Source organism: Cheilinus undulatus, linkage group 3 (assembly GCF_018320785.1).
Source record: "Cheilinus undulatus linkage group 3, ASM1832078v1, whole genome shotgun sequence".
Classification (NCBI taxonomy): domain Eukaryota; kingdom Metazoa; phylum Chordata; class Actinopteri; order Labriformes; family Labridae; genus Cheilinus; species Cheilinus undulatus.
The window spans coordinates 1,183,608-1,211,538 of NC_054867.1; the positions used below are offsets into that span (position 1 = coordinate 1,183,608).

General features: G+C 40.0%; 1 protein-coding gene across 1 annotated transcript; it reads right to left on the reverse strand.

Annotated features, from left to right (window-relative positions):
- aldh4a1 (aldehyde dehydrogenase 4 family, member A1) lies at positions 1-27,931 on the reverse strand. The gene is made up of 15 exons (XM_041783452.1): positions 27,740-27,931; positions 20,425-20,518; positions 20,236-20,328; positions 17,703-17,750; positions 13,492-13,647; positions 13,218-13,367; positions 11,091-11,165; positions 6,898-7,085; positions 6,627-6,700; positions 6,272-6,468; positions 5,622-5,669; positions 5,388-5,540; positions 3,884-4,005; positions 3,424-3,542; positions 1-932 (listed from the first exon to the last, which is right to left on the reverse strand). The coding sequence occupies exons 1-15, from the start codon at positions 27,778-27,780 to the stop codon at positions 820-822; spliced, it is 1,671 nt and encodes a 556-aa protein (XP_041639386.1). The 5' UTR covers positions 27,781-27,931; the 3' UTR covers positions 1-819.

The window sequence follows — 27,931 nt, forward strand, 5'->3', positions numbered from 1 at the left end:
TTTTGAATGAAATATTTCAATATTTATTGTCAAAAATGATCCACCTTGATTGATTTTGAGATCCTAAGGCAGGCTGGTTCTGAAAATAGAATAAATCATCTGCATTTATTAGAGGACAGAAAGATTAGAATATAAAAGTCTTCAGAAAAACTCAGAGATAAAATTAAAGTGTTTGTGGACGTCATCAGCAGGTTAGAGTCGGCTTTAAAGTGTCTCATTATAGAACAGTAAAAAAGATTGACTAACAGGGACACACTCCTGATAAATCAGTAAACAACTCTACACTTATTTACATTTACTATGTTAGAAATTCTCTCCATAGTTAACTAACAGCACGTTTAGAGGGGTGTAACACTGATAATTGACCTAAAACGTTGGTTTTGATGCAGGGCTGCCGTATTTATCAAAGCAGAAAACGATCAGAACTCAGAGAAACTGTTATTCAAGCTTTGAAAAATGATCTAGTTATTGATCTGACATCTAAAAGGATTCATCCTGATGCTCGATTTTAAATTCACTCTGATAAAATCTAAAATTAAAACAGTTTAAACCTTCAAATCTCCAGACTTCCTCTCATGATCCTCCTGGTTTTCTTACGTAATTAAGAAACGAGGCAGTCAGATTTTCAGAATAAGAGCGCAGACGGTGAGAGGATGGATGGAGGCAGCTCATGTTTGGGGATGGAAGACGCTCTCATCGCTCTGCTCCTGCTCCCACTCACTCAAATACATTCCTCCAGGTTCAGTGCAAACGCAGGGGGGCGGGGCTAATGGACGGGGGGGTTCTGATTGGACCAGCAGGCTGCAGGAGCGGACTCTCTCAGCCCATGTAGGGGTACCTCCAGTCTGTGAGGGGGACGTGGGTCTGCTTCACTACCTGAGGAGACGTCCACCTGAGGACGTAGTGCGGACCGCCGGGTTTATCGTTGGTTCCTGTAAGACAGAGGAGACGTCTGATTGGCTGTAGCGACACAACAGGAAACACTGTAGAAAACAATCTTTCATCTTCACACAGTTAAACCCACGCAGACCTGAGGCCACTGAGAGACACGCCTCTAAAACCACAGGATCTCAGCATCGCTCCATCAACTGTCCTACGTGACGGCTCGCATGTCGGTGTGACCTTGTGACCCCAGTTTGCTCCTCCTCCTTCTTCGGTGATGTGTGAATGAGTACGGATAAGATTAGCTAATACCGCCAGTTCTCCACAGCAACTTCTGCCATCAGTGTGTGAATGAGGGGTGAAGGACTGTGAAAGGGTGGGTGTGGCCTGTGGTGCTTTGAATAGTCAGATAACCATGCTCGGGCTCAGTGTCTGTAATCCTGGCGACTCACTGTGACCTTTTACCTTTAATAAGAGTCATATCCATAGGTGCTCGCTAGGTAGCTGGATGTGTTTGACCGGTCGTCACCTAAACGTCTTTCAGTTCTGCACCTCAGGAAAAAGTCATGTGGAAGGATAACTTTAGAAATGTCTGCCCGTCTGTTCGCTTTGGAGCGATTAAGAACTACGAACTACGGCAGCTCATAAATCTCACCTGTTGAGACGGCGTAGCTAAAGTTTAGCTAAGACGCTAACGCTAAACGTAGCACAAACAGACCTGAACATAAACACTGTTCTGAGTTAAAACTCTTCAGTTATCACCGTAGAAACAGCCCCTTTATTCACAGGGTTTACAACTGTAACGTGTTGTTAGGAGTGATTGATTTGGTCCAGAGCATGTGAGCAGAGCGAGCGGGGAGCGCGAGTGGAAGGATTTTGGCCAGAGCGCAGAGCGTTTCTTTCAAAAAAGCTGGACCGGCACCTTATCTTGCGCTCCATCCCGCTCCAATTTCACTCCGGTACCGCTCACACCATGCGTCCGAAGCATGTCTCACCCAGAATGCATCTGCAAGAATTTGTATCCGTGAAGCATCCCGTGTTGGTTTCACTGCTCCTGCAAAGAGACAGCGACATCCTGCACGTCAGACTGGGCTTTCCACTGGAATAATCCGAGAGACTTGAGATGCCTGCACAGTGTTGATATACTAATATTAACACCATCGTCATTTTTTTAAAACGTCAGTATTTCCCAGTGTCTGAAACCGAGAAGATGGTAATGGTAATGCGCTTCCGTGTTTTCGGTGAGTGAGCGGTGAGTGATTGGAGTGGAGCGGGTAGAAATTTGAGTGGAAGGTGGAGCGATAATGAGCGGAGCGGCGTGAATCCCCTCTGAGCGGACGAGCGGGTGCAAGGAACAGCTCTGTGAGCGAGGAGCGGGAAATCTCATCGCTGCACTCCGCTCACATGCTCTGATTTGGTGACATAATCAATACATCTGAGCCCACTGATACGATATTAAACACCGGTCGGGGACGGTGTTGTCGTATACAAGAAGAGGTGACACAGTTTAGAAAAACGTTAATTACTTTTGAACCATAAGTCTCAGACACTTACTCTTTTTTTCCTCTGACAGCTGACCTTTGTCGTTTGTTTGCTACAGATGTGTCTGTAGCCCTTGAGGACGCCGTTCTAGCGAGCATGGAATTTCTGTGACTTTTCAGGGTCTTTGAAGATTAAATCCACAGCGTTACATTCGATAAAAGGGGCGTCTTTTTGTCCATGTTTAATCCATTTTCAATCATGTTCTTTGGCTTTCTTCGGTGAGTAGCGCCATGTTTGTTGAGGGAAATGTTTACATGCAATGCATTGTGGGAGGGGCTGTCCTCCCATAGCAAGATGTTGTGTCTCTACTGCTTAAAGGAATGCTTTAAAGGATGCTGCAAAAAAGCGCCTGGACTTTTTCTGTATATATGTAGATATTCTGAAAACCTTTAGTCACAGAATTTTGATTTTTTCACTGTTGTGTCCCCAAGAGATGGAGAAGAAGTCTGTGCAAAAGAAAATGCTTAGTCACTATGTTCATTGTTTGTTATCAATAAAAATCCTTGAGTTTGATATTGTGATTTTTTTTTCTTGTCTTTAGAGTCCTGTAACTTTTTAAAAATTGAAGTGACATTACTGTAGTAGATAGATTCTTAAAGCCCAGGTTGTCCTAAAACAAAAGGATGTTTAGAGCTTGACTGTGAACCACAGGGTTGATGTTTTAGAAGCTTTTTAAGAAGTCCAGACGAGACAAGATGGTGAAAAACATCGCTGTGAGCTCTAAGGGTTAAGTACCAGGATTAACTTTGACCAACACGCAGATATGAAGGTAAAGTCAGTCTGAAGTTAGACAAAGAGGACAACGCATGGAGAAGTGAATGTAACTCTGCAGCAGAGGGAAAATGTCGTTCTTCTAGTTTTACAGCAGCGGTGATTAAAAACAAACCTGCTTCAGTCCCTCTTTGCTTTTCTGAGTCGATGTTTGTTTCTGTCTCCTCTTATTAATATAAATCTTTGCTGGTAGCCTTCTTATTTCACACAGAGGAGGAAAAGTCCTACCTGAAGCTCTGGCGCCCCCGAATGGCTGCTGAGCCACGATGGAGCCTGTGGATTTATCGTTGACGTAGTAGTTCCCAGCGGCGTTTCTCAGAGCTCTGGCCGCCTCGCTGATCACGCTCCTGCAACACAAACACACTCAGGAAGAGCGCTGACAACTGCTACAGGAGACGGGGATGTGAGGAGAGATAACGTGGTTTATAAAGGAAACAGAGCTTCAGTCAGCTACTAATCCACTGCTTCACTACATTTTAGAATTTAGTCTTGTTGATGATTTTAGAAAAATAACACCAATCCTGTTATATGGCCTCGTTTTTAACTTTGTCATTAAAGACAGAGAAGATGAGGACGGACAGAGACCTGATCTACCGGGCATGTGTGTCTACTCAGCACCGGACTACTGGACTACTGTGGAATCGGTTCTGACTACTGCTATGTTAAAACAAAGAGAAAACGGTCTTACTGGTCCTGAGCGAACACGGCTCCCGTCAGGGCGTACGGTGACGTGGTGTCGATCAGCTGCAGCACCTCCTTGTACTGTTTCTCAGGATAAACGTAAACGGACAGGACGGGCCCGAAGATCTCCTAACAACACAAAACAACAGTAATGAGATCTGTGGCTCTCTCACCGCGGCGTGGTGTCTCTACACGCTGATGGGAATGATCAGCCGCCAGCTATGAGGATAGCAGCGCCTCTTTAACAGCTTTTCTCCCTCGTGTTGTCATACACATGCTCTTAAAGGACACACTGATGAACTGTTTAGCTAAGATATCCTGGGGGGGTGATTAGATTGGGGGGTCTAGACTGGCCTACATGGAAGAGGCAAGGATGAAACGTTATCCCAACAACACACACAAACATGGACTTGGTTTAGGGTCCCTTTAAGGCAGGGGTGTCAAACTCAACCACAGCAGGGGCCAGATTCAGGACTCAGGACTAACCTGAGGGCCTAACAGAATCAAGATTTAACCATAAACTGTCAACCTCATTTTCACCAGTGATAAATATGAAAAAAAAAACAGCACTTATGATAAATCATCTGGAAATTTAAAAAAGTTAAAATGATCAGTTTAAAGGCTCAAATCTGAGATACAAATTCAAATTAGTTCAAAAGATCAGAACACGATATTAAAAATAGAAAAATTATGTTTTTAAAAGCAAATATACAAGGAGGAAGTTGAAATCATAAGTTTGAAAGGTGAAAATATGAGATCAAATTTTAAAAAATGAGTTTTAAAGTTTAAATATGACTAAAAATTTTAAATTGTGAGCCTGATAGTTCAAAATATGGGATTTAAAAAGCCAAAAATTAGGAGATGAAAATGTCAAAATATGTGCTAGAGTTCAAAATGATGACTTAAAAAGTTAAAATTATGACTTAAATTCAAAATTAGGAGTGTAAAAGGTCAAAATATGATATAAAAAGTAAAAATAACTATTTTAAAATGTCAAAATATGGGATCAAAAAGCCAAATTAAGGAGTTGAAAAGGTCAAAATATTACTTAAAATTTAAAATTGTGAATCTAAAAGATAAAAATGTGACATAAAGTCCAAACAGTGGGTTGAAAAGGTCAAAGTATGAGATGAAAAGTCAAAATCATAAGTTTAAGTCGTAATCTTGAGATTCAAAATTGAAAATATGAAATAAAACACAAATTAATTTCTTTCTTTACTTTTTTTGAAATCTTTCTTACTCTTTACTTTTTCAGATTTTTATGTCTTAACAAGGATATTTTAAATTAACAAGTTGAAGTTCACATTTTTATACTGGAGGAAATCCGCAGACTTCATACTGGTGGGCCAGTTAAAATACAAATATGATCTGATCTCATGGGCCGGATATAATCGTTCCACGGGCTGGATTTGGCCCCTGGGCCTTGAGTTTGACACCCGTGCTTTAAGGTGAACAAAGCGCTGCATCAAGCTGATGTAGGTATGAAGAACTACAGACGTGTATCAACACACCTCGTTCATGATGGCGTCCTTCGGGTCTGTGGTCTCAACGATGGTCGGCTCCACGAAGTAACCCTTACTGTCGTCACAGTTCCCACCGGCGATGATTTTTAAGTTAGGAGAAGACTTGGCGTGGTTGAGCCACTTCTTAATCCGAGCGAACGACTGAAGGAGGAAACGGGAGATAAAAGAGGATCAATAACAAAGATTATCAACAGATAACTGAAGAGCTGAAGAAGGTCTCACCTTATCGTCGATCACAGCTGAGAAAAAGGTGCTGAAGTCCTCCACAGGCTGAAGAAAAAGGAAACCATCAGTATCAGGGGCTGCTGCATACTTTAAAAAATACATTCAAGACTCTTTAAGACCCAAATGAAGAAAAGTTAGTGTGGTTTATGCACCATGAGGAATCAGCACTTTTTGAACCTCATGTATACTGCTCTGCAGAGTTTAAAGCTTTTTGGTACATCTTAGTTGCCATCCATCTCACAGGTTTTCATCTGCAGGCCAAATATCCTTGCCTCCTATCTTGACAGCATTCACAGAATTAATCAGAATACAACAGACTCTGTTATTTTAATGACTGCTACTAAATATCTGACAAACTCCAGATCCGTAGTCCTGTTTTAACTGAAGGCTGCCACAAAGAGAAGATAAAAGCATGGCCCATGCTACTGTACTGCTCTAACAGCCTGCAGGAGTTCGCCTACATTATTTGTGGATTAAAAACAAGTAATAAACTGATAACTGGGCGTGTTGGCTCTGTTTTTGCTGCCTTGCTATAAAAATAGGAGCCAATATTTCATACATCTATGGAAGCTTAAACTGCAGGTACTGTGTCAGCCATGAGAGGATTTTAAAAGGCGGAGTCTTTGATTCATGTTTGTTGGACTCACGTCTCCCACAGTGATGTTTCTGTGGATGTCCAGCAGCTCCTGCTTGATTTTCGGCCACATGCTGTCAGGTACATACATCCTGGAGCAGGCCGAACACTTCTGACCACCGTACTCAAACGCTGAGCGGATCGTCCCCTTCACCACGCTCTCGACGTCTGCAGACGTGTGGACAAAGTGGAAATTCTTCCCACCGCACTCTGCAAACATTCACAAAGAAAACACATGGCACGTTACTCTAACACAGCGATGCTCAACGCGTGGCTCTTGAGCCAAATGTGGCTCTTTTATGTCCTTATTTGAAACATTTTACCCCAAGAAAACTGCATGATTATTACGTTCTCTCAGTTCTGCTCACCTCCGGCCAGTCGAGGGAAGGTCCTGTAGGTGTCCAGGTTTTGTGCCACCTGCTTCCAAAGACGCTTGAACGTCCTGTGACACAAAAATATGTTTAAAACAAATCAAAGATGCTGTGATGATCCTTCATAACAAAAACAAGTCAGGTAAAGGACTGAGTCAGCTGTGTAGAATTTAATAGTGCAGCCAGAGTGAAAATGTCCAGTGAGAGTCCCTTTTCTGAATCTTGAATCCACATCTGAAGCATGACCAGACTAAAGAAATCTCCTTACGGGACGCTGCCGGTGAAGTTGATGCCGGCCAGGTGCTCAGAGGAGGTGACGGTGTCTCCAAACACGGGACCATCAGCAGGTAGGAACTGGATGATGTTAGGAGGAATGCCGCACTCCCTCAGGACTTTGTAGACGGCATAGCTGGCTGACATGGCGGTGTCGCTGGGCTTCCACAGCACCACATTACCCTGGAAACACCAGCAGGAGAAAGCCAGGAACTACCATTAACCACAAACACATTCAGGAGGAGGAAGCATGCATCCTTGTCCTACGAGTACGGATTAAACTAAGAGGACAGCGTGGATAAACCTCTATGGAGGATGCTTCAGGTCCTTCAAAGGGAACTACAATAACCATTAAATGATTTTCATTTTTAAACACTGCACATTTTCTTTAATGGCATGTTAAACATTCATGCAGTACACACTCTCTAACAGTTATACATGAAGAGCTATGCAGGAGTGCATGTACAAAATGACTCACTGACCTCCAATGATCCCTGACAGCATTTAGACGTCTCAGGAGTTCACCTTTAGCTGCTTCCTCTGAGTCAGTAACCCCGATAACGTTAACTTTAAAGAGTAGAGATTTTCTAAACTACCTGTTCATTGATATGCTTTTACTTTCTTAAGATAAGGGGACTCCACTTCCTGTTCAGATAAAAGCCTACTTTAATTTAAAGAGAAAATTCTGCAGGGTCCAGGCTCCTACCTCAGAAACTCAGACCCCACTGAGACTGAAGAAAATATTTTTATTATCATTTTTCAGCAATCATAACACTTATTTAGAGCTTTTACATGCTCAAAATGTTTTTAAAAAATAGCATTAAGTTCAGCAGCAGAGGAAACTTGTCTGAATTTCGTATCATGCAGTTGCATTATATAATAGCTCCACAGCGCCCCCAACAGTCAGTCAGGGGACGTGGTAAGAGCATGACAACTGGTGAACATCTGTGTCATGACCACACAAATGAAAAATCCATGATTATCATGTTCTAACATTTACATGAGGTGAATATTTATGGTCAAAAGGAACATTTTTGTGGTTTCAGCTGACTCACTAATTTTACATTTAAAGATCCTGTAAAGTCAAATCCAGAGTTTGTGTCTCAACCCACCATGTTGGAATCTGGTTGCTGTAAACATGTGAAAACACTGAGATCTACATGTGACTGAATTCTGGATTTAGACCACTGATACTCAACATGCGGCTCTTTTATGTCTTAATTTGAAAAATTTTTCCCCTAACCTCAGAGAAGGGAAACTTTGATCTCATAAATTAATCACATTCATTAGTTTGTTTCCCAGTCTGATACAAAAGGTTTGTATTGTCAAACTTAATTGTCTGATTTATCCCATTTTTGCCCTATTTCACTTTTTTGCCACTCTTCACTCAATTAAGCTATCTTTGCCATTAACTACTACTTTTTTTCTACTTTTTTGCCCTGTTTTGCTACTCTTGACTGCTTATTGCCCATCTAAATCACTTTCTCTCACTTGTTGCCTTGTTTTTGCCACTTTTGGACCATTTTTGCCCTTTTTCACCAATTGTTCATCACTTTTTGCATATTTAAACTACCTTTTCCCATTAAATACCTCTTGTTTCATCTTTCTTGCCCATTTTTGCAACTTCTTTTAGCCACTTTTATCCCATTTAGCCCCCTTTCACCTTTTTTCTCCATTTAGGCTACCTTTTGTAATTAAATGCCACTTGTTTCCTACTTTTTGCCCTATTTTGCCACTTTTGACTGCTTTTTGCCCATTTTAGTCACTTTTCCCTCATGTTTTTGCCACTGTTGGACCATTTTTGCCGTTTTTGCCACCTTAAACCACTTAATGGCTCTTGCAAAGGTATTTTTCAACAATTTGGCTCATCGGTTAAGCAGGGTTGAGTAACACCGATTTAGACTGTTACAAAGTTTTTCATCTCTTTCCAGGCTGGGTTTAATGTGGGCGGGGCCAATAATGTGGACTGGTGATGTCATGAGCCCACAATAGGGAATGACCCCGCCCCCTAACACTCCGATCTAAAATCCCAGAGCAGTTCATCTCAGTCCAGTCTGTTGTTAGCTGATGTCTCTGCCTTTATTGAGAGTTAACAGTCAGTTAAATGCTGTTTTTTTTCTTCATTGTGAGGTAAATTTACCAAATCTATCAGCCACAGTGGTCTATGGGTCACTGACAGCAGGGTTCCTCAACAAAGCTCAACCAAGGAGCCAAAATGTAAAAAAAAAAAATACATTTGCAAAAGCCACAATCTAAGTGGTGGAAAGTGGTAAAAAAAAAAAAGGGTTAAAGTGGCAATAAAAAAAGTTAAAGGTTGCAAAAATAATCAAAAAGGGACAAAAAGTGGCGAAAATGGGTGAAAAGGGCAAAATAGGCTTTAAATGGCAAAAACAGTCAATAAGGGGCAAAAACGTAGCAAAAAAAAGGTAAGTGACTAAAATGGGCAAAAAGCAGCAAAATTTGGGGGAAAATTTTGAAAAAAGCAGCAAAGAGTAGCAAAAATGGGAAAAAAGAGTGGCATTTAATGGCAAAACATAGCAAAAATGGTAAAAAACTGGGGGGGGGGGCAAATTGCAAAAATTAGGATTAAAGTGATTAAAATGGGTGAAAGTGAGAAAAAGAAGTGGTAAAAATGTGCTGAAAGCAGCAAAAATGGATTAAAATCGGTAAAAAAGGAGAAAAAAAGGGCAAAACATTACAAAGAAGGGTAATAGAAACAAAAAAAGTTAACAAGTAAGTTAAACATTTCCCTTTTTTAAGGTTTTCTGGGGAATAATATTTCAAATTCAGAGATAAAAGAGCCACTAACAGAAAACTTCTCTGGACCAGAGCCAGGCAGCTGCTCTGACTGTAAGGTCAAAGTTCAGACTGTAACATTTTTTAGGATGGTATTTCTCCTGAGTGGGCGTGGCTTCAGCTCATTCGCCCACACGCCCACACCATCCTGGAGCAGATTTTACTGCCTCATTTTTCATCATTTTGAAGCTGAATTTTATACATTTAGAGATGTTTTATCTGACTGAAATTTGATTAAGGGGTTCATAATGCAGTTATACATACAACAAACCTAAATACAGATTTATTATCACTTTACAAGGTCTTTAAATAAACCAGTTGGGTTAGAATAACAACAACAACCAAAGACTACAGTCATGGGTGGAGGGGTTTACATTACGGATCAGGGTCTGGATCTGAGCACATCTGACTCTGAAGTCGGTGCCTGAGTACTCATCAGCTAGTAGAGCTGTTAAATCAATTCTTAACGCTGCCTGTCTCTTCAAAAACAGTCCTATTCAGTGCAGCATGAGCCCATTTCATCCTCTGAGATGTGGAAGAAGGAATAGGGCGTTGTTTGGAGTCTCAGAAATAGTCCATTAAGGTTGATGTGATTAAGATCCATCATTTGTGCATTTTTCCATAACTGGTTTAATCACAGGCCTCAATGTTTTATTTCAGCAGTCATCACCAACACTGGTACAGAGGCAGGCTTTTTTCTTGACCAGTGCTTTTAGGGCCAGATTTCTAAAGTAGTTAGATAAATATTCCAGTTTAATTCACAATGGAGGACTTCTACACAGGATCCTAGTCTAAAACAGGTCAACTCCTACCACCTATACTGGAGTAAGCCTCAGGGAGGACTGAGATATTTCAGCCTCATATTTTCTGGCCTGTCACGCCGTCCCTCCCTGGGTTTGAGGCTAGTGTGCTGTGTCATGATGACAAACAGGTTTGACTCTCATGCAGAGACACTGCACTCTCAAAGAGTCTGAAGTTGAGGCAGAAAAACTGCAGCTGTAATCATTAATAGAATGATAAGTCTGTTTATCATGCCAGCCTTTACCTGTGCCTCTTTTCTGGCTGCTACGTTTGTGAGGATGGAGGTTTTTATTTATACTACAAGACAAATCTCATGTTTAACAACATGTGCATGTGTAAAACCAACTTCAGATAAGAATAGCATGTGGATTAGCTCGTCCTCCTGGTCAAACATTTGCTCATGATGGCTGATTCTGGCTGGATCTCTGCTGATAAAACTGCTTTAATCTCAGTCATTTCTGGGGTGGCTTTAAGAAAAAAAAAAAAGCATAACCGCCCTCTGCTAAAAGTGAAGCTGGATTGAGTCGAGGTGTCCTAAATAGAGAATAAATCTTTGCTAAAGAAACCAGAATATCCCTCAAACACACTCACCATGAGAGCCGGGGTTCCTGCCAGGTTTCCACCGATAGCAGTGAAGTTAAAGGGGGCCACGGCTGCCACAAAGCCCTGAGAGCAAAGATAGGAGGATGCAAATAATTATCAAAAGAACCAGAAGCAAACAGAAGACTGCAGGCATACAGCCCTAGAAATACTGAGAACGCTCCACATTGAACGTGCACGGCAAAACATTTTTTACGTCCCCATTAGCTGGTGTTAGAGCGTCTGAAGCTCGCCTGTAATCAAACATGAACCGCTGCTCTGGCAGAAATTCTAAAGACAATCAGGCTCTGAAGGCCTGAGACATCAGCATCAGCTACACACCAGCTATTCTTACTGTGCTTGGTAAAATAAAGGCGTCTTAATTTATACAAAACCTGAAGTCTACCTTGGATTGCTTTTTTGAAGGACAGTTACAGTTTGATTTTTTTCTGACCATACTTTTTTGGATCTAACTCAGTGATATTCAACGTGTGCCTCCTTTATGTCTTAATTTTGAATATTATTTACCCAGAAAACCTCAAAAAAGGGGAAACTTTTTTGGGCCTTTTTTACCATTTTTGTTGCCACTTTTCACCCATTTAAGCTACCTTTAGTCATTAAAGAGGTAGTGAACACTTTAACATTTTTTTCAACTGTACACTGAGGTATCTGACTGAACAATGATAAAGCACATCAGTGTTGGTGTTACAGCTGAAATCTGCACCAAACTGATAAAAATCTGGATTTTATGGCTTTTAATGAGCTCAAACAGACATCTGCCTTGAAAAATCTTTTCTGAAAAGGTGGAGCTTATGTGACATAGAAACCGATGGTCAGTTTCTACGTCACAAACTCTATACAAACGGTAGAGCGTTACCGCCTCTAACTGACTTCACCGTTCAGAGACCACTCCCATCCTCTCCTGCCTGCACCTGCACTGTCTCGGCTCTGAGAGCTCCGGCTATAGTAACGCCGCTGCTGGAGCCAACGGACCGAACAGAACCACCACGGTCCACCACGACACTATAGCCTGCATCAGGGGGACTCTAGAGGGGAAAACTCCACTTTCAAAGATCGCTACGAGGCAGCAGTGCTGTGGGACTCTGTGTTCTTTCTCTGACAAGGGGACATCACTGTCACGCCCGCCTCATCTGGAAAGCCCCGTCCTTTTCCCCTCCCTCCTTTCAGAACCAAACGGCCCACTTTCTGTGCATTTTTTCAAATTACGGAGATGGGCGGTGTTTAGCTCTGAGCTGGGGGTTCACTTACACTTTAAATACCACTTTTTTTCCTACTTTTGCCCATTTTTGCCACTTTCTCCCCATTTTTTCCACTTTCAGCCCATTTAAGCCACCTTTGTCATTAAATACCACTTGTTTCCTTACTTCCCCATTTTTTCCTATTATATTATCCATTGTTTCCCCCATTTTTGCCCTTTTTCACCATTTTTTTGCCACATTTCGCCCATTTAAGCTACCTTTTGCCATTAAATACTACTAGTTTCTTATTTTTTGCCAATTCTTTTAGCCACTTTTATCGCATTTTTGCCCATTTAAGCTACCTTTTACTACTTGTTTCCTATTCTTTGCCCATTTTTGTCACTCTTGACTGCTTTTGCCTATTTTAGTCACTTTTGACTCATTTTTTGCCATGTTTTTGCCACTTTTGGACCATCTTTTGCCACTTGTAACTCATTATTTTGTAACTTCTCACCCATTTTTGCTACTTCCTGACTCTTTTTCCGCATTTTATCTCAATTTTCGCCCCTTTCATCCATTGTCACTGCTTTTCAACCATTTTTGCCATCTTTAACCTATTTTTGTTGCTACTTCCAGCCTTTTTTGCCTCTTGTCACCTCTTAGATTGTGGCTCTTGCAATGGAATTTTTCAACAATTTGGCTCTTTGGTTGAGCAGGGTTGAGTAACACTGATCTACCTCCTTCTTTTACTCATAAAACCAACCCTAGACGGGATGACCTGAGTGGAGCAAATCCTAAAGAGACACGAGAGAGACACTTCTACTCTTTAGTCCTCATAATCAAATAGATATTGAACCTAAAGATGCAGTCACATCTGTTATAACTAAGCCAAACAACAGAGCGGTAAACATCATATTCAGGTTTCTATTGTTGTTCTTACCTCCAGGCCTCGGTATAACATGGTGTTGGTGCTTCCCTCAGCGTCTAGCGGTTGCTGTGTCTCCAGCTCGATGGCGTGTTTGGCGTTAAATCTGAAGAAGTCGATCAGCTCTGCAGCGGCATCGATCTCTGCCTGGACTACTGTCTTACCCTGAAACAGGAATAATTCCCCTCAGGTGGAATATAAACCATGATGGGTATTTGAGGACGAACCGAGAGTCAAACACCCAGACACTGATTAAAACGGTGATTAAAGTTCGCTGTGTCTCCTCTACCTGCCCGATCATAGTCTTGGCGAGGATTTCTGCTCTCTTGGGTCCACCGATGACGTCGGCTGCCTTGAAAAGGATCTGGGCTCTGTCCTGGACAGGCTTCAGGTCCCACTCTTTCCTCGCCGCCACAGACGCCAGGATGGCTTTGTTGATGAGCTCCTGGTTGAGTCAGAAGAAAAACAGGGTTAGAAAATCAGACATAATGAGGACTTCATTTAAACATTTGTGCTTAAAAGTTTAACCAGGCGCGATGAAAATACACATCCTAACATGCAAATACAGTGCAGTGAAAAAGTATTTGCCCCCTTTCTGATGCCTGATGTTTTTGCATATTTATCACACTTAAATGCTTCGTATCATCAAATACATTTTTATATTTCACAAAGACAACCCAAGTAAATACAAAAAGCTGTTTCTAAATGATGACTTTATTTATCAAGGGAATAAAAATCCATACCTATCTGTTTAAACTTCAAAGTGTGTTTGAAGAAAAAAGTTTGTTCTGTATGTTTTTGTTTTTATACTTTGAGAGGACCAGGTTTTTTGTTTTGACCATGTTTGTTAAAGGGATACTTCAACATTTTGGCAAATTTGCCCATTGCCATAATTCCTATAGTCTTTTTTTTTTTCCAATACTTTATTTTTAAGATTTTTTCCGTTATACTGAAGCACAAAAAAAAACAAATAAATAAAAAATAAAACATAAAAATAAGAACGAAAAAAACAAACAAAAAAAAATTAATCCCTTCAAAAATGAATTTAATATATCTAACAGACACATACGCTGTTAAATACAAAAATAGATAAATAATAATAATAATAGTAATAATAATAATAATAATAATAATAATAATAATAATAAACAATTACATCTGTATACAGCACATACAAGCATACATGCCTATATATACACATTAGTTCATATGTGTCCTTACAACAATAAGTGTAAAATATAACATAAATACATGCCAACATAGGATTTCAGGGTGGAGTTTCTGAGAGAGAAATTACATCTTAAATCCCTGTAAATTAAAGGTGGCATTGGAACCATTTAAAAAGTCACAAGTCTGCTCGGGTTAGAGGTGATGTTTCGATGTAATCCATAAATGGCTGCCAGATCTTTACAAATGAATCATGTTTGTTATTAATAGCATATGTAATTTTTTCTAATGGCATACAGTTTGACATTTCAAAAATCCATTTTGATAGGGAGAGGGGTGACTCTGATTTCCAGGTCAATGCAATACATTTCCTAGCGACAGCTAGGGCTATGTCAATTAGTTTTTTGGTATTTTTATTTAGATTCAGACATTTTGTATTCCCAAGAAGATAGATCTGTGGGTCAAGTGGAAATGGTGTGTCCGTTATTTTAGACAGAGCTTCACATAAATCAAGCCAGAAGGCTGTAATTTTAGTACATTGCCATGTACAGTGAAGCATTGTTCCTTGCTTAACACCACATCTAAAGCAAAGATCTGATATTTTAGAATTATATCGGTGTAGTTTGTGAGGGGTAAGGTAAAGCTGGTGAAGAAAATAATAATTGATGAGTCTGAATCTAGCATTTGTAATAGTGACAATACTGTTTTGGCAAAGCTCAGACCATAGATTTTCATCTCTGGAAATACATAAATCAGATTCCCACCTCTCTCTTGATCGATGTACATTTTGGTTTGGATATCGATCGATCATTACAGAGTACACCCTGCCAATAAACTTTTTTCAGCCACATTTGCTGTGGATGATCTCTTCAATTTTTGTCATCTCAGGTAGTAACATTCTGTCCCCCAGGGTTTGTTTCAGAAAGGCTCCTAGTTGTAAATAACAAAAGAAATGTTTATTCGATAATTCATATTTCTCTTTTAGCTGTTCAAAGGACATAAAATTACCGTTACTAGAACAATGTTCAAGATATTTTACACCTTTGTCACGCCAGAACTTGAAAATTTTATTATCAGAAATCACTGGTATAAGTTTATTTCCCCATAAGGGCATTTTAGGAGAAATGCTGTTTTTCACTCCTAGTATTTTATGGATCTCATGCCATGTTCGTACAAGATGGATAGTAAAGGGGTTCTCAGTTTTGCTGATAATGTTTTTCTTGTTCCATTTGTAAATAAAGTCACTTCCCATCTTTTCATCTAGATCATACATTTCAATTTGTGTCCATGGGGGGGTGAGGCTGTTATCAAACAGAGATGACAGAAATCTTAATTGTGCTGCCCAATAGTAGTATTTGAAATTAGCAAAATGAAGACCACCCATTTTAAAGTTCCATGATAATTTTTCCAGACTCAAACGTGGCACTTTACCACTCCAGATAAAGTTGTTAACAATTTTATTCAGGTTTTGGAAATATTATTAGGGACGAACACAGGGAGGGATTGAAATAAATGCATTATTCTGGGCAAAACATTCATTTTAATACAACTTATTTTGCCAAATAAAGTTAAGGCTAATTCTGACCACCTCTTAAGATCATTTTCAATATTTTGGATTAAACTGGGAAATTCCTATAGTCTTAGTAATAAGTCTGTTTCCTTTAGTTGTCCGTGCAAGCTGTTTCTAGATCTGGGGGGACCGTTAAACCAGCTGCACCATGAACGCTATTTTAGCAGACGGAATTTTTGCTTTCCCTCATCAAACTCATCAAATACACAATCCAACAACTCCAAAACGCTCTCATGGACAAGTTGTGACCTGCACATTCACCACGCTATGAAATAATCATGGAACATTACGAGACGGAGATGTTTTAAAGCTAAACGCAAAACTGGAACTACACTCCAGACACAGCTGCTGCACTGTGTCACTCTGCCCAGTGGTTTACTCAAGAAATAGTTCTGAGTATTTGCTTCATGTGTCGTAATGTTACATAATTATAGGTTATTATTTCACTGGTGGTGATTACTAAGACTATAGGAATTATGGCAATGGGTGAATTTGCCAAACTGTTGAAGTATCCCTTTAAAGGGGACATATTATGCATCACTTTTTCAGGCTTTTCTAACAAAAACATGTGCCTCTGAAAGCCAGAATATTTTTGCTATATAAAAACAGCAAGAGGAGAGGGAGCCATTTCAAGCATAGAAGGTTAAATATTCATGTATTTGTATTCATTAATAGCTTATTGAATCTATTAGACTGTTTTTAATTCAACTCCTGAATCTCTGAGAATCTAAACTTACAAGTTTTAAAGAGCAGGATCCTTAAAACTATGACTCTAGTTTTTAGCTGTTAATCTCTGCGATAAAAAACCCGATCCATGGTGGATTCTATTTAGAACGTGTCTATGAGAACATATTTATGATCCCCAATCAAAAAGCATCACAACCAGTGTTGATTTCGTCAACTAAAACTATGATTAAAAAGGTTCATGGACAGCCTTTTTTTCCATGACTAAAACTAGACTGAGACTAACAAAATAGATCTGTGATGACTAAAACTAGACTGAGACTAACAAAAATAGATCTGTGATGACTAAAACTAGACTGAGACTAACAAAAATAGATCTGTGATGACTAAAACTAGACTGAGACTAACAAAAATAGATCTGTGATGACTAAAACTGACAAAAACTAGTTTAGTTTTCAACATGATGACTAAAACAAGACTAAAATGTTATGTAGTTCCTGCCAGCCATCCTAAATCTGTGATATTTCTCCACTGTAGGTAAATCTGTCTAAAACAACACATCTGTATCTATTCTTCCTCTCAGCTGTAGAAAGCAGGGACCCCAGGTTTGGCAGAGAACACACTACCATGATTTGGTACCAGATTTAGACAAGAGAATGAATGCTTGGACTAAAATGGGAGGACTTTTATGGACTAAAACTAGACTTAAATGTCTTGAGTTTTTCTTGACTAAAAGGTGACTAAAACTAAAATGCATTTCATTTAAAGACTAAAACTAAGACTAAGATTAAAAATAGCTGTCCTAATTAACACTGATCACACCTATCATATCATGAGGCTGTGGGAAATACTCAGCTCTCATTTATGTATTAAACTTTCTCTTCACAAAGCTCTCTGGCATTAATACTGAAACATTAAAGATGTAAATATGTCCTCTAATACAGCAGTCTGAAAAGGACTAATAAGAAAACACAAACTGAGACTTTTCCAAACGTCGACATTACCTTAAAATGGAAACAATACTAAATTCAGCTGAAATACTACTGTAAGAAAAGGAGCGTTTTTGAACAACAGCTCACCTTGTCTGCATAACAGAACTTGGCCACCTTGTGGGAGTGATTGAACGGCTGCAAGACGAGAGAGAGAAGGTCGTTAAACACGGGTTTGTTCTTTTCTGCTGAGATAAAATAGAGACTTAAAACACACATTTGTCATCAAACATTTGTGAATTATGATGGATTAATGCTACAAACAATTCAAGTAACAAGGTCATAATATTTCCAGAAAAGTCAGACAACAGTGAGGATAAAGCGTTAGTTCTAGGCTTTAGTGAGCACGGATGTTATTCTACAGCAGAGACAGGCAGCCCACAGGTCTGAATTCAGGTTTGAGTCCAGGATGATGTTAAAAAGCCTTTATGTGCTCAGAACACATCCCATAAAAATCCAAGAAAATTCTGACCAGTTCAACCTTCACAGGGTCTTCATCAGGTTCATTCAAAAGACTCACCTGTGTCGGGGTCTTAACGCCACGGCCCGTTGAAGACCCCAGGAAGGTCGAAACCAGACTTTGAGGAATTTTCTTTAACAATGCACAAATCTACACTCTGTTTAACCCTCAGAGCTCACGTGGCATGGATCCGTGCTGCAGGCACTCCTCTTTGTAAACTGCTTATTAACTGTTGAACCGTAAGTCGTGGGCACTAACTTGTTTTTTCCTCTAAAAGCTCTCTGTTGTGCCTTTCTAATCATGTCCTCCATTCATTCGTGGCTCTTACAGAACATTTTCTAATGAGACCTGAACTTGGCGGACTTTCCGAGGCCTCTACAGACAGTGTTGTTGTACACAACAAGAAGTGACAAGTTTATAAAAATGTTAATAGCAACTGAACCATAAGTCATAGACTCTCTTTATTTCCTCTGAAAGCTGACTTTTGTCGTTTGTTTACTACCCTCCATGTCTCTATAGCCTTAAAGCAGGGGTGTCAAACTCAATCACAGCAGAGGCCGGATTTAGGTCTAACCTGAGGACCTAACAGGGTCAATATTTAACTGTTAACCCCATTTTAGCCAGTAATAAATGATGGGGAAAAAAACTAGCACTGATGATGAATGAAATTGAGATTTAAAAAGTCAAAAAGGCTTAGTCTGAGATAAAAAGTCAAAATCAAAAGGTCAAAACACAAAATTAGACGTTAAAATAATACTTTTAAAAGGCAAATATACGAAAAAGAAAGTCACAAATCAGTCACAAAAAGTCGCAATCATGTTTTCAAGGCAAAAATATGACTTAAAATTTAAAATGGTGCACCTAAAAGGCCAAAATATGGGATAAAGGTCAAAATAATTAATTGAAAAGGTCAAAATATGAGATAAAAAGTGAAAATAATAAATAAACCAAGTCAAAATATGAGACAATAGTCAAAATAAAACATCAAAAATGGTCAAAATAAGAGAAAAAAAGTCCAAATAATAAATGTAAAAGATGAAAATATGAAATTAAAGATCAAATAATAGATTGAAGTCATAATTGTGCAATGCAAAATTCAAAGTATGAAAAGAAAACACAAATCAATTTCTTTTCTCACATTTCTTTTTTCTCTAATTATTTTTGTTCCTTATTTTTCCACATTTTTATGACTTAAGAATATTTGATATCATCAAGGTTAACCTTACATTTTTATAGTGGAGGAAATCTGCAGACCTCATATACTAGGTCCGCAGATTTAGATCTTGTGGGCTGGGTGTAACTGTACCACGGGCTAGATTTGGCCCCCGGGCCTTGAGTTTGACACCCCTGCCTTAAAGGACGGTGTTTTAGTGAGCCTGGAACTTAGCTGACTTTTCAGGTATTTAAAGAATAAATCCACATTGTTAGATCAGATAATATGTGTCTTTTTGATCCATTTTCAATCATTTACTTCAGCTTTCTGACACATGCATTGCCATATTGTTTTTACCCACAATGCATTGTGGGAGGGGCTGTCGACCAATGCTGTTGCATCCCTACTGCTATGAGGAATGGCACAAATGAATGTAACTGCAAAGAAGCACATGGACTTTTTTGTTTTAAGCAGATATTTTGAAAACCGTTAGTCACAGAATATTTATTTCTTTACTGTTTTGTCCCCAAAAGATGGAGAACAAGTCTGTGCAAAGAAAAGCTTTAGTCACTCTTGCTTACTGTGTTATCAATAAAAATCTTTGAGTTTCAAATTGTGATTTGTTTTTTTCTTTTTTCTTCAGAGACCTACAACTTTTTTAAAATCAAGTGACATTACTGTAGTAAATAGATTCCTAAAGCCCAGGTTGTCCTGAAAAAGAGGATGTTCAGAGCTTGACTGTGCTCTACAGGGTTGATGTTTTAGAAGCTTTTTAAGACAAAAAGTCCAGACGAGACACGATGGCGAAAACAACAGCTGAGCTCTAAGGGTTAAAAACCTCCACTCTGTTTAAACATGACTATATCAAAGAGGAAAAAGGCCAAAGGCCACCACAGCCTCTCTTCTTCAACCCTCACTCCATCCCTCATACAGCTGTAGCTCTGGTTTCTTTAACGTGGCCCTCATGGTCAGTCTGAGTCTGATTAAAGCCGATAACATGTTAAACTCACAGAAAGCTGATATCTGACATCTTTGGTCCAAACATGCTCGTCTCCGACCACACATGGGATCTCCTCTGTCTTCCCCTTTAGACTCTCCAGCGCCTGAAATCATTAAACAGATAAAAAGAGCTCTGGTTAAGTCACACTTTGTATCCAGGGTGTTTTTAGGAACGTGACTGTGATTGTTTGGGCCCAAACCTTCAGCAGCTCCTTCCTCTCTGCACTGCCCTCTTTAAAGCCCAGGATCGGCTCATTTTTCACCTCCACAGCGGCACATGGGAACGTCCTGAACCTTCAAACACAAGCAAACCACATGTAGTGACTGTGAGGAGTTTATTCAGAGTGGAGGAGAATCAGCCGCCATGAGCGGGAGCCTTTGACCTCAGCTGGCTCTAAAATGTCCGTCAGTGTTTGGAGGATGTTGAACTCCTTTAATGAGTAGCTCTGCTGACTGGTTTGAGCTTGATTCACCCAACGCTGCCCCAAATTTTAGATAACAGAACACCCCCTCCCTACTCCTGAAAACTGCAGACAAACTTCATTTAACTGATTCATGTCACTAACACAAGTTCAGATACATCAGAACTAGAATAAGCAGAAATAACTTCTGTTATTTAGATCAGGGGTTTTCAATGTTGGGGTCGGGACACTGAGAGGGGGTCTCCAGATGCCTTAAAAAAACTAAGAACATTTTTTAAATTACACTGTTGCCACTTGACAACAAATTTGCCTACTTGTAACCAAATTTTGTCACATTTTTCTACAAATTTTTCCAATTTTAACACATTTTTGCATCTTAAAACCTATTTCTTTGTCAGTTTCAAGCCCTTTCCACCACTTTGTTCTGCCCAGTTTTGCCACTTCTGAAACAAATCTTGCCACTCTCCGCCTATTGTTGGCTCTAATGACACATTGTTGACACTATTAACCCCTCTTTACTACTTTTTAAGCCACATTTCACAATTTGATATGCACAATTTTGCCACTTCAACCATGTTTTGCCATTTGTTGTTATTTTTTGCCACTTTGATCTAATTTTTGGCATTTCTAACCCATTTCTGCTACTCTTAAAATCTAATTTCACTGCTTTTCACACCATTTTTGCCATTATTAACCAATTGTAGCTATTTTTAAAATGTTTTAATTCTGTTTTTAATGTGCATGGCTGTGTTCAGCCACCTTCAGATACACTGGGGGTTCCCGGTCACTGGCACCTTTATTTGGGGGTCGTGGGCTGAAAAGGTTGAAAACCCCTGCTTTATGACACTATTGATCATTAAAATAACAGATTTATTGTCTTAGCATGTGGTATCAACAAAGTGACTCCAACATATTTGGGTTTTTAGTGTGAATCAGACAAAAGACGTGATTAAAATGTCACCGTGAACTTCAGTGAATGATGTTGGAGTGTTTCTACTCTGGTTTTATTCTTGTTTTATCCAGTTCCCTGACAGCAGCATGTCTGTCAGCTTTTTTGTATATGATTAACTTCTCCAGACTAAACTCTCCAAACTGAAGGTCACTGGGCTGATGGTAGCCAAACAGAGGGGGCGGGGAGGCAGCTGGCGGTCTGACGGGTGTTCTCATACATGCTAAAACCCTCCCAGAGCTCTATGAAAGCATGCAGCTCTGACTCAGCGGGACACGGCCGTCCTCATGCTTTCATAGTCCATCCTCCTGATGTGAACGATAATAAACGTGCTTGTGAGCATGTGGACGATATAGGAATATAAGGTACTCCAGCTTTTACAGCTGCACCAGAGAAATAATCACGCTCTTTCTCAGAATCCTCCGACGCTTCCAAAAATACTTCTGAAAACTTTCACACATCATTTCTAATCTACCCCACTACATAATATCCTACATATTTATATTTGATCAAATCTTTGGCAAACTCAGGTTTATATTTTATAGTTTATATGGATATCTACTAGGGGTGGACAGTTAATCCCAAATGAGATTAAATCACAATGTGTCCTGCTGCAATTTACAAATCGCAGAAGTTGCAATATCTCTTTAACTTGAAATGCGTCAAAATACCAGTTTAATAAATCTTTTTTTTTTTTTGCACCAAAGATTTTATGCACATTATGCAAATGTTCAAGTGTCAGTTTTTTATAATTGTTTAGAAAAATCCTCCTTTTTGTGTTTTATGTATGTTTTTCTTAATCAAAATGAGTGACATAAAACTGATAATGTCCTTAAACAAAGCAAATGCCATGACATTTGTAATATGAGCAAAACAGTTCACTCTTTCTAAATAAAACTGATAAAGCCTGACTCCACTAAAGTCATACCTCAGCTGGTAGCCAGCTACACCTCCTCCACCCCAGCCTCCTCCTTTATAGACTTAAGTTCACCTCCTCCACCCCAGCCCCCTCCTATATAGACTAAAGTTCACCTCCTCCACCCCAGCCTCCTCCTATATAGACTAAAGCTTCCCCTCCTCCACCCCAGCCTCCTCCTATATAGACTAAAGCTTCACCTCCTCCACCCCAGCCTCCTCATTTATAGACTAAAGCTTCCCCTCCTCCACCCCAGCCTCCTCATTTATAGACTAAAGCTCCACCTCCTCCACCCCAGCCTCCTCCTATATAGACTAAAGCTTCACCTCCTCCACCCCAGCCTCCTCCTATATAGACTAAAGCTTCCCCTCCTCCACCCCAGCCTCCTCATTTATAGAATAAAGCTTCACCTCCTCCACCCCAGCCTCCTCCTATATAGACTTAAGTTCACCTCCTCCACCCCAGCCTCCTCCTTTATAGACTTAAGTTCACCTCCTCCACCCCAGCCTCCTCCTATATAGACTAAATCTTCACCTCCTCCACCCCAGCCTCCTCCTATATAGACTAAAGCTCCACCTCCTCCACCCCAGCCTCCTCCTATATAGACTAAAGCTTCCCCTCCTCCACCCCAGCCTCCTCCTTTATAGACTAAAGTTCACCTCCTCCACCCCAGCCTCCTCATTTATAGACTAAAGCTCCACCTGCTCCTCCACCCCAGCCTCCTCATTTATAGACTAAAGCTCCACCTCCTCCACCCCAGCCTCCTCCTATATAGACTAAAGCTTCACCTCCTCCACTCCAGCCTCCTCCTTTATAGACTAAAGCTCCACCTCCTCCACCCCAGCCTCCTCCTATATAGACTAAAGCTTCACCTCCTCCACCCCAGCCTCCTCATTTATAGACTAAAGCTCCACCTCCTCCACCCCAGCCTCCTCCTTTATAGACTAAAGCTCCACCTCCTCCACCCCAGCCTCCTCATTTATAGACTAAAGCTCCACCTCCTCCACCCCAGCCTCCTCCTTTATAGACTAAAGCTTGAGTTGAGCTCTTTTTCTTTGTTTATCCTCATTCTTTAAACTTTAAGGTGTTTTTCAAGGACTTAAATTTGTTTCCTTGGTCATCCTCAAACATTAAAGTGTGTCCGAAAGGACATAAATTTCCTGTCCAAAAAGCATATTTAAATATTGGTATTGGCTAAAATGAATCTGTAAATATTGGCATATCAGCAAAAATCTACTATAGTATATCCCTATAAGGAATACTGCAGGACACTCTTTCTAAGCTTATATCTGCAAACACAGATATCATAGCGATAATATTCTGCATCCCTATCAATCATACGTCTAGGAACATCACAAGAGAGGAAATGTCATGTTTGAACAGGAACATTTTTAACTAAGGAAAAGCAGAGGAAAATCTCTGTTTTCACAAAGTGTGGGCTAGGTCTGATGAGGAGCAGAAGGAGCCACGGCGTGGACTCCAGCGAGTTCAAAGAGAGCGAGCTACAGAGAATGACAGAGAAGCAGCAGCTGGTTCACAAAAACATCCTCAGTCATTAGGAACTGCTCTGGTTTAGCGCTAGACCTGAAAAAAATGCTAAATATGTGTAGAATTTGTTAAATGGTTGTGGCTGACCCTCCTGGTAACGAGACGAATTTATCAAACATCTGAAATTTCTACACAAAGTGTTTTATATATTAACTGTAGACCTGGGTGATGCATTGTTTTCACTGATTGATTCTACTTGTAAAAATTCTAGATTTTAAGGACAAAAAAAAATCTAGCTTTTTGGTTTAACTTCCTCCCCCATTCCCCTCAGGGTCAGACTGGTTGAATACAGGTAAACTGGAAGGGAACACCTGGTCAGAACGAGAAATATTTGGATCATCTGTGCACCAACTCGCTTTTTTCTGTCTCCTTAATAAAAAACACAAAAACATCTGAGGAGGCGTGCAGTAAACAGTAGGGATGAACTATCCAATCATAAATATATTTTAAATAATGATTATTTTGACTTTCAACTCAGTTTGGTTCTAAGCCATATTATCCTGCAGTCACATGTCGATGTGTCCTCGGTCTAGACACTTAACCCTAGTCTCCCACCGCTGCGTCAGCGGCGTGTAAAGGTTCATCTATGCTCTACCTTTGAACCACATACGGACGAACCGTTCCGTCCATACTCTGCGTTTGTTTTGTCCGTTTTTCCTCCATTCTCTCTAAGCTTACTAAAATGGATCAAACATTGTAATAACGCTGCCCATCATGGACCTGGATAACCTGCTGTCTAACAGAATCACTTTCCTGTTTATGATCTATAAAGTGGTAAATCCACAGTCTATGACAGTGTAAAGTCCTCACACTCACCCCATTTAACTCTGAATACTGATCTGTTGTTAGTGTTTAACTCTTTATGGAGCCCGTGCTGTTGAAGGAGTCAAAACGAAGAAAAGCTGAGATAAAACACTCTCATCAAAATCCTACTACGCCGTAGGGTAACTTATGTTGTCCATGTATTGCACTCAAATATTTAAAGATCGTTTCTCCTTTATACTTCCTCCAGGCTGATGAACCGTTAAACTTTACTCACATAGCATCTTTAGATTAGAAGTAAACAATTCCAGATTGTTCTTTTATACTCATGAGACGGTCTCACAAAATGTCCTGAATATAAAACAGTCTGAATGGCGAGGTGTCACATGAGTACCAGCCAATCAGCACATGAGCCTGGGTGCCACTGACACAGTGATTGTATGAGTAACTCTCTGCTGCTCTTAGCTGCTTCTGATGCAGACAGAGCCAAGTTGTCTGCAGGCTAGTAGACATTTCCATGGTAGTCAGAGACCCCACCAAGCAGAGATGTTACTGTGGCACCCGAGGATTGTGGGTATCGTGGTATTTTGGCTGAGACTGTGAATAAACTGTTTATGTTTACTTCAAATGAGGTTGATATCTAGTGTAGTGTGGTCCTCTACAGGAGCGTATACATAGTTTCACTCTCAGGTAGCTTGTTGTGAGTCTGGAGCAGTGATACTCAACATGTGGCTCTTTGTGTTATTTGTGGCTCTTTTATATCTTAATTTTAAATCATTCTCCCAGAAAACCTTGAAAAAGGGAAACATTTTTGCCCTTTTTTTTTACCACTTTTCACCCATTTAAGCTACCCTTTGTCATTAAATACTACTTTTTTCTACTTTTTGCCATTTTTTCCCCAATTTTGCCACTTTTTTCCATTTTTTTGCCACTTTTTACCCATTTTAGGTTCATTTTTCCATTTAATACCACTTGTTTCCTTTTTTCCAAAATTTTCCTCCTCTTTTTGCCACTTTAATCCCATTTTTGCTCTTTTTCACAATTTGTCTACCACTTTTTGCCCCTTTAAGAGCCCTTTTGCGATTAAATACCACTATTTTCCTATTTTTTGCCCATTTTAGTCACTTTTCACTCATTTTTTTGCCTTGTTTTTGCCACTTTTGGACCAGTTTTTGCCACTTGTTTTTTTGCTGCTTTTTGACCATTTCATCCATCTTTAACTTGTTTTTATCGCTACTTCAACTCATTTTTGCCACTTTTTACCACTTGGTTTTGGCTCTTTTAAAAGGTATTTTTCAACAATTTGGCTCTTTGGTTGAGCAGGGTTGAGTAACACTGGTCTAGATTAATACTCCTGATAATATGGCTAATAATCAAACCTGCTATAGAGAAAATTAATGTGATTTTCACTTTAGGAGCAACACGATTGGGCCCTATTATATTGTAGGTTTTGTATATATAAATAATAATAAATAAATATGTAAACATTCATCCCTGCTTCTTCTTCTGTGGTGTTTTATGGCAAACAGCAAATGACCTGGTGCATTACTGCCACCAGCTGGTGTGGATGATTACTTAATAAATGCGTTTTTACAACTACTACCATGAGAAGGATATAAAGCAGTGATACTCAGCGTGTGGCTCTGGAGCCACATCGTGTGTTTTTTTGTCTTGATTTTAAATATTATTCCCCAGAAAACCTTGAAAAAGGGAAACTTTGACCTCAGACATTATCCATTGCAAGTCACAGTAATCAGTGTGTGTTGCAAACTTTTTTACTTGTAGTTTTTTTGCCACTTTTAATAATTTTTTTCTGCTTTAGGTCCACTTTTGCCTTATAATGCCATTTTCTCCCCCCCCCCCATTTTCCCACCTTTTTGCCTGTTTTGTTCGCTTTGCACTCATTGTTGCCATGTCTATACGATTTCTCGGACCATTTTTGCCACCTGTAACTCATTTTTGTCACTTCTCACCCATTTTTGCCACTTTCTGCCCTTATTCTGCCACTTTTTCTGCCTATTTTTCTAACTTTTCACCCAGTTTTTGCCACTGTATGCCTACTTTGCCCCTGTTGACCCATTTTACCAGTTTTTTGCAGCTTTTATGGACCATTTTTGCCACTTTTCCCATTGTTTTGCAGCTTCTAGCTAATTTTAGTCACTTTTCACTCATTCCTGCCGTGTTTTGCTGCTTTTTGACTGTTTTTGCCACCTGTAACTCATTATTTTGAGTGTTTATTATTAATTCTCACTCATTTTTGCCACTTCTTTCCTGAATTTTGTCACTGTCCAACCAGTCTGTGCCACTTTTTTGCCTTTTGTCACCATTTTTGCCACCTTTAACTTATATTTATGGCCATTTTAACCCGTTTTTGCCACTTTCACCACTTAGATTGTGGCTCTTGTGAAGGTATTTTTCAACTATTTGGCTCCCTGGTAGAGTAACACTGATATAAAGGATTTCTCCGGGTTTGAAGGCTCTTAGGTTTATTTAGGGTCATTAAGCACTCAACTATAAATACTTATATATATATATAAAACAGGGTTCGTCGTTGTACATTATTCATTCCTACTGCACAGCCTGATGTACCTTTAAATAGGCTTAGATCACTGAAACAGACAAACTTCCGGTAACACATGCACTAATAGAAACAAAAGGAGTAAACACGCGTTTTAGATATGAAAGACTGACCCGGGTCCCTCACTGTAGTTTCACTGACAGATTAGGTGTCATTACATAACTAACGAGGCAGTTACCCAGCTAACATTGTGTTCTCATGACTCCTTATTAAACCAACAGCTAACACCGACACAGCCCTGCCGGTAGAGCTGTCTCCGCCATCGTTAGCTGACTGACATGTTGGTAAAAGTCACCGCGGAGGTGAAGCAGTCTCGTGCCCTCTCATGTGAAGTACCTACCCCCTCCAGGACTGGCACACAGCCGTCCTCACGCGCAGCATGTTTCCACGACAGGTGAATGAGAGAAAGTCAAGCGGGAACCGAGCGGGAACAGCCTCCGAGACTCGGGGAGAGATGACACCTGCAGCGCGGATCGATAACGACAGAGGAAACAGCTATTGGGTATCGATCCGGCTACTTCTCACGGCGAGA

Bases quoted from the DNA above. Each gene is read 5' to 3' on its own strand.
- aldh4a1 (XM_041783452.1), bottom strand. From the start codon at position 27,780: ATGCTGCGCGTGAGGACGGCTGTGTGCCAGTCCTGGAGGGG. The intron at 5,670-6,271 runs GTGAGTCCAACA...CTTTTTCTTCAG, and splicing joins GAAACATCACTGTGGGAGAC to CCTGTGGAGGACTTCAGCAC. The intron at 4,006-5,387 runs GTGTGTTGATAC...TTGTGTTGTTAG, and splicing joins AGGACGCCATCATGAACGAG to GAGATCTTCGGGCCCGTCCT.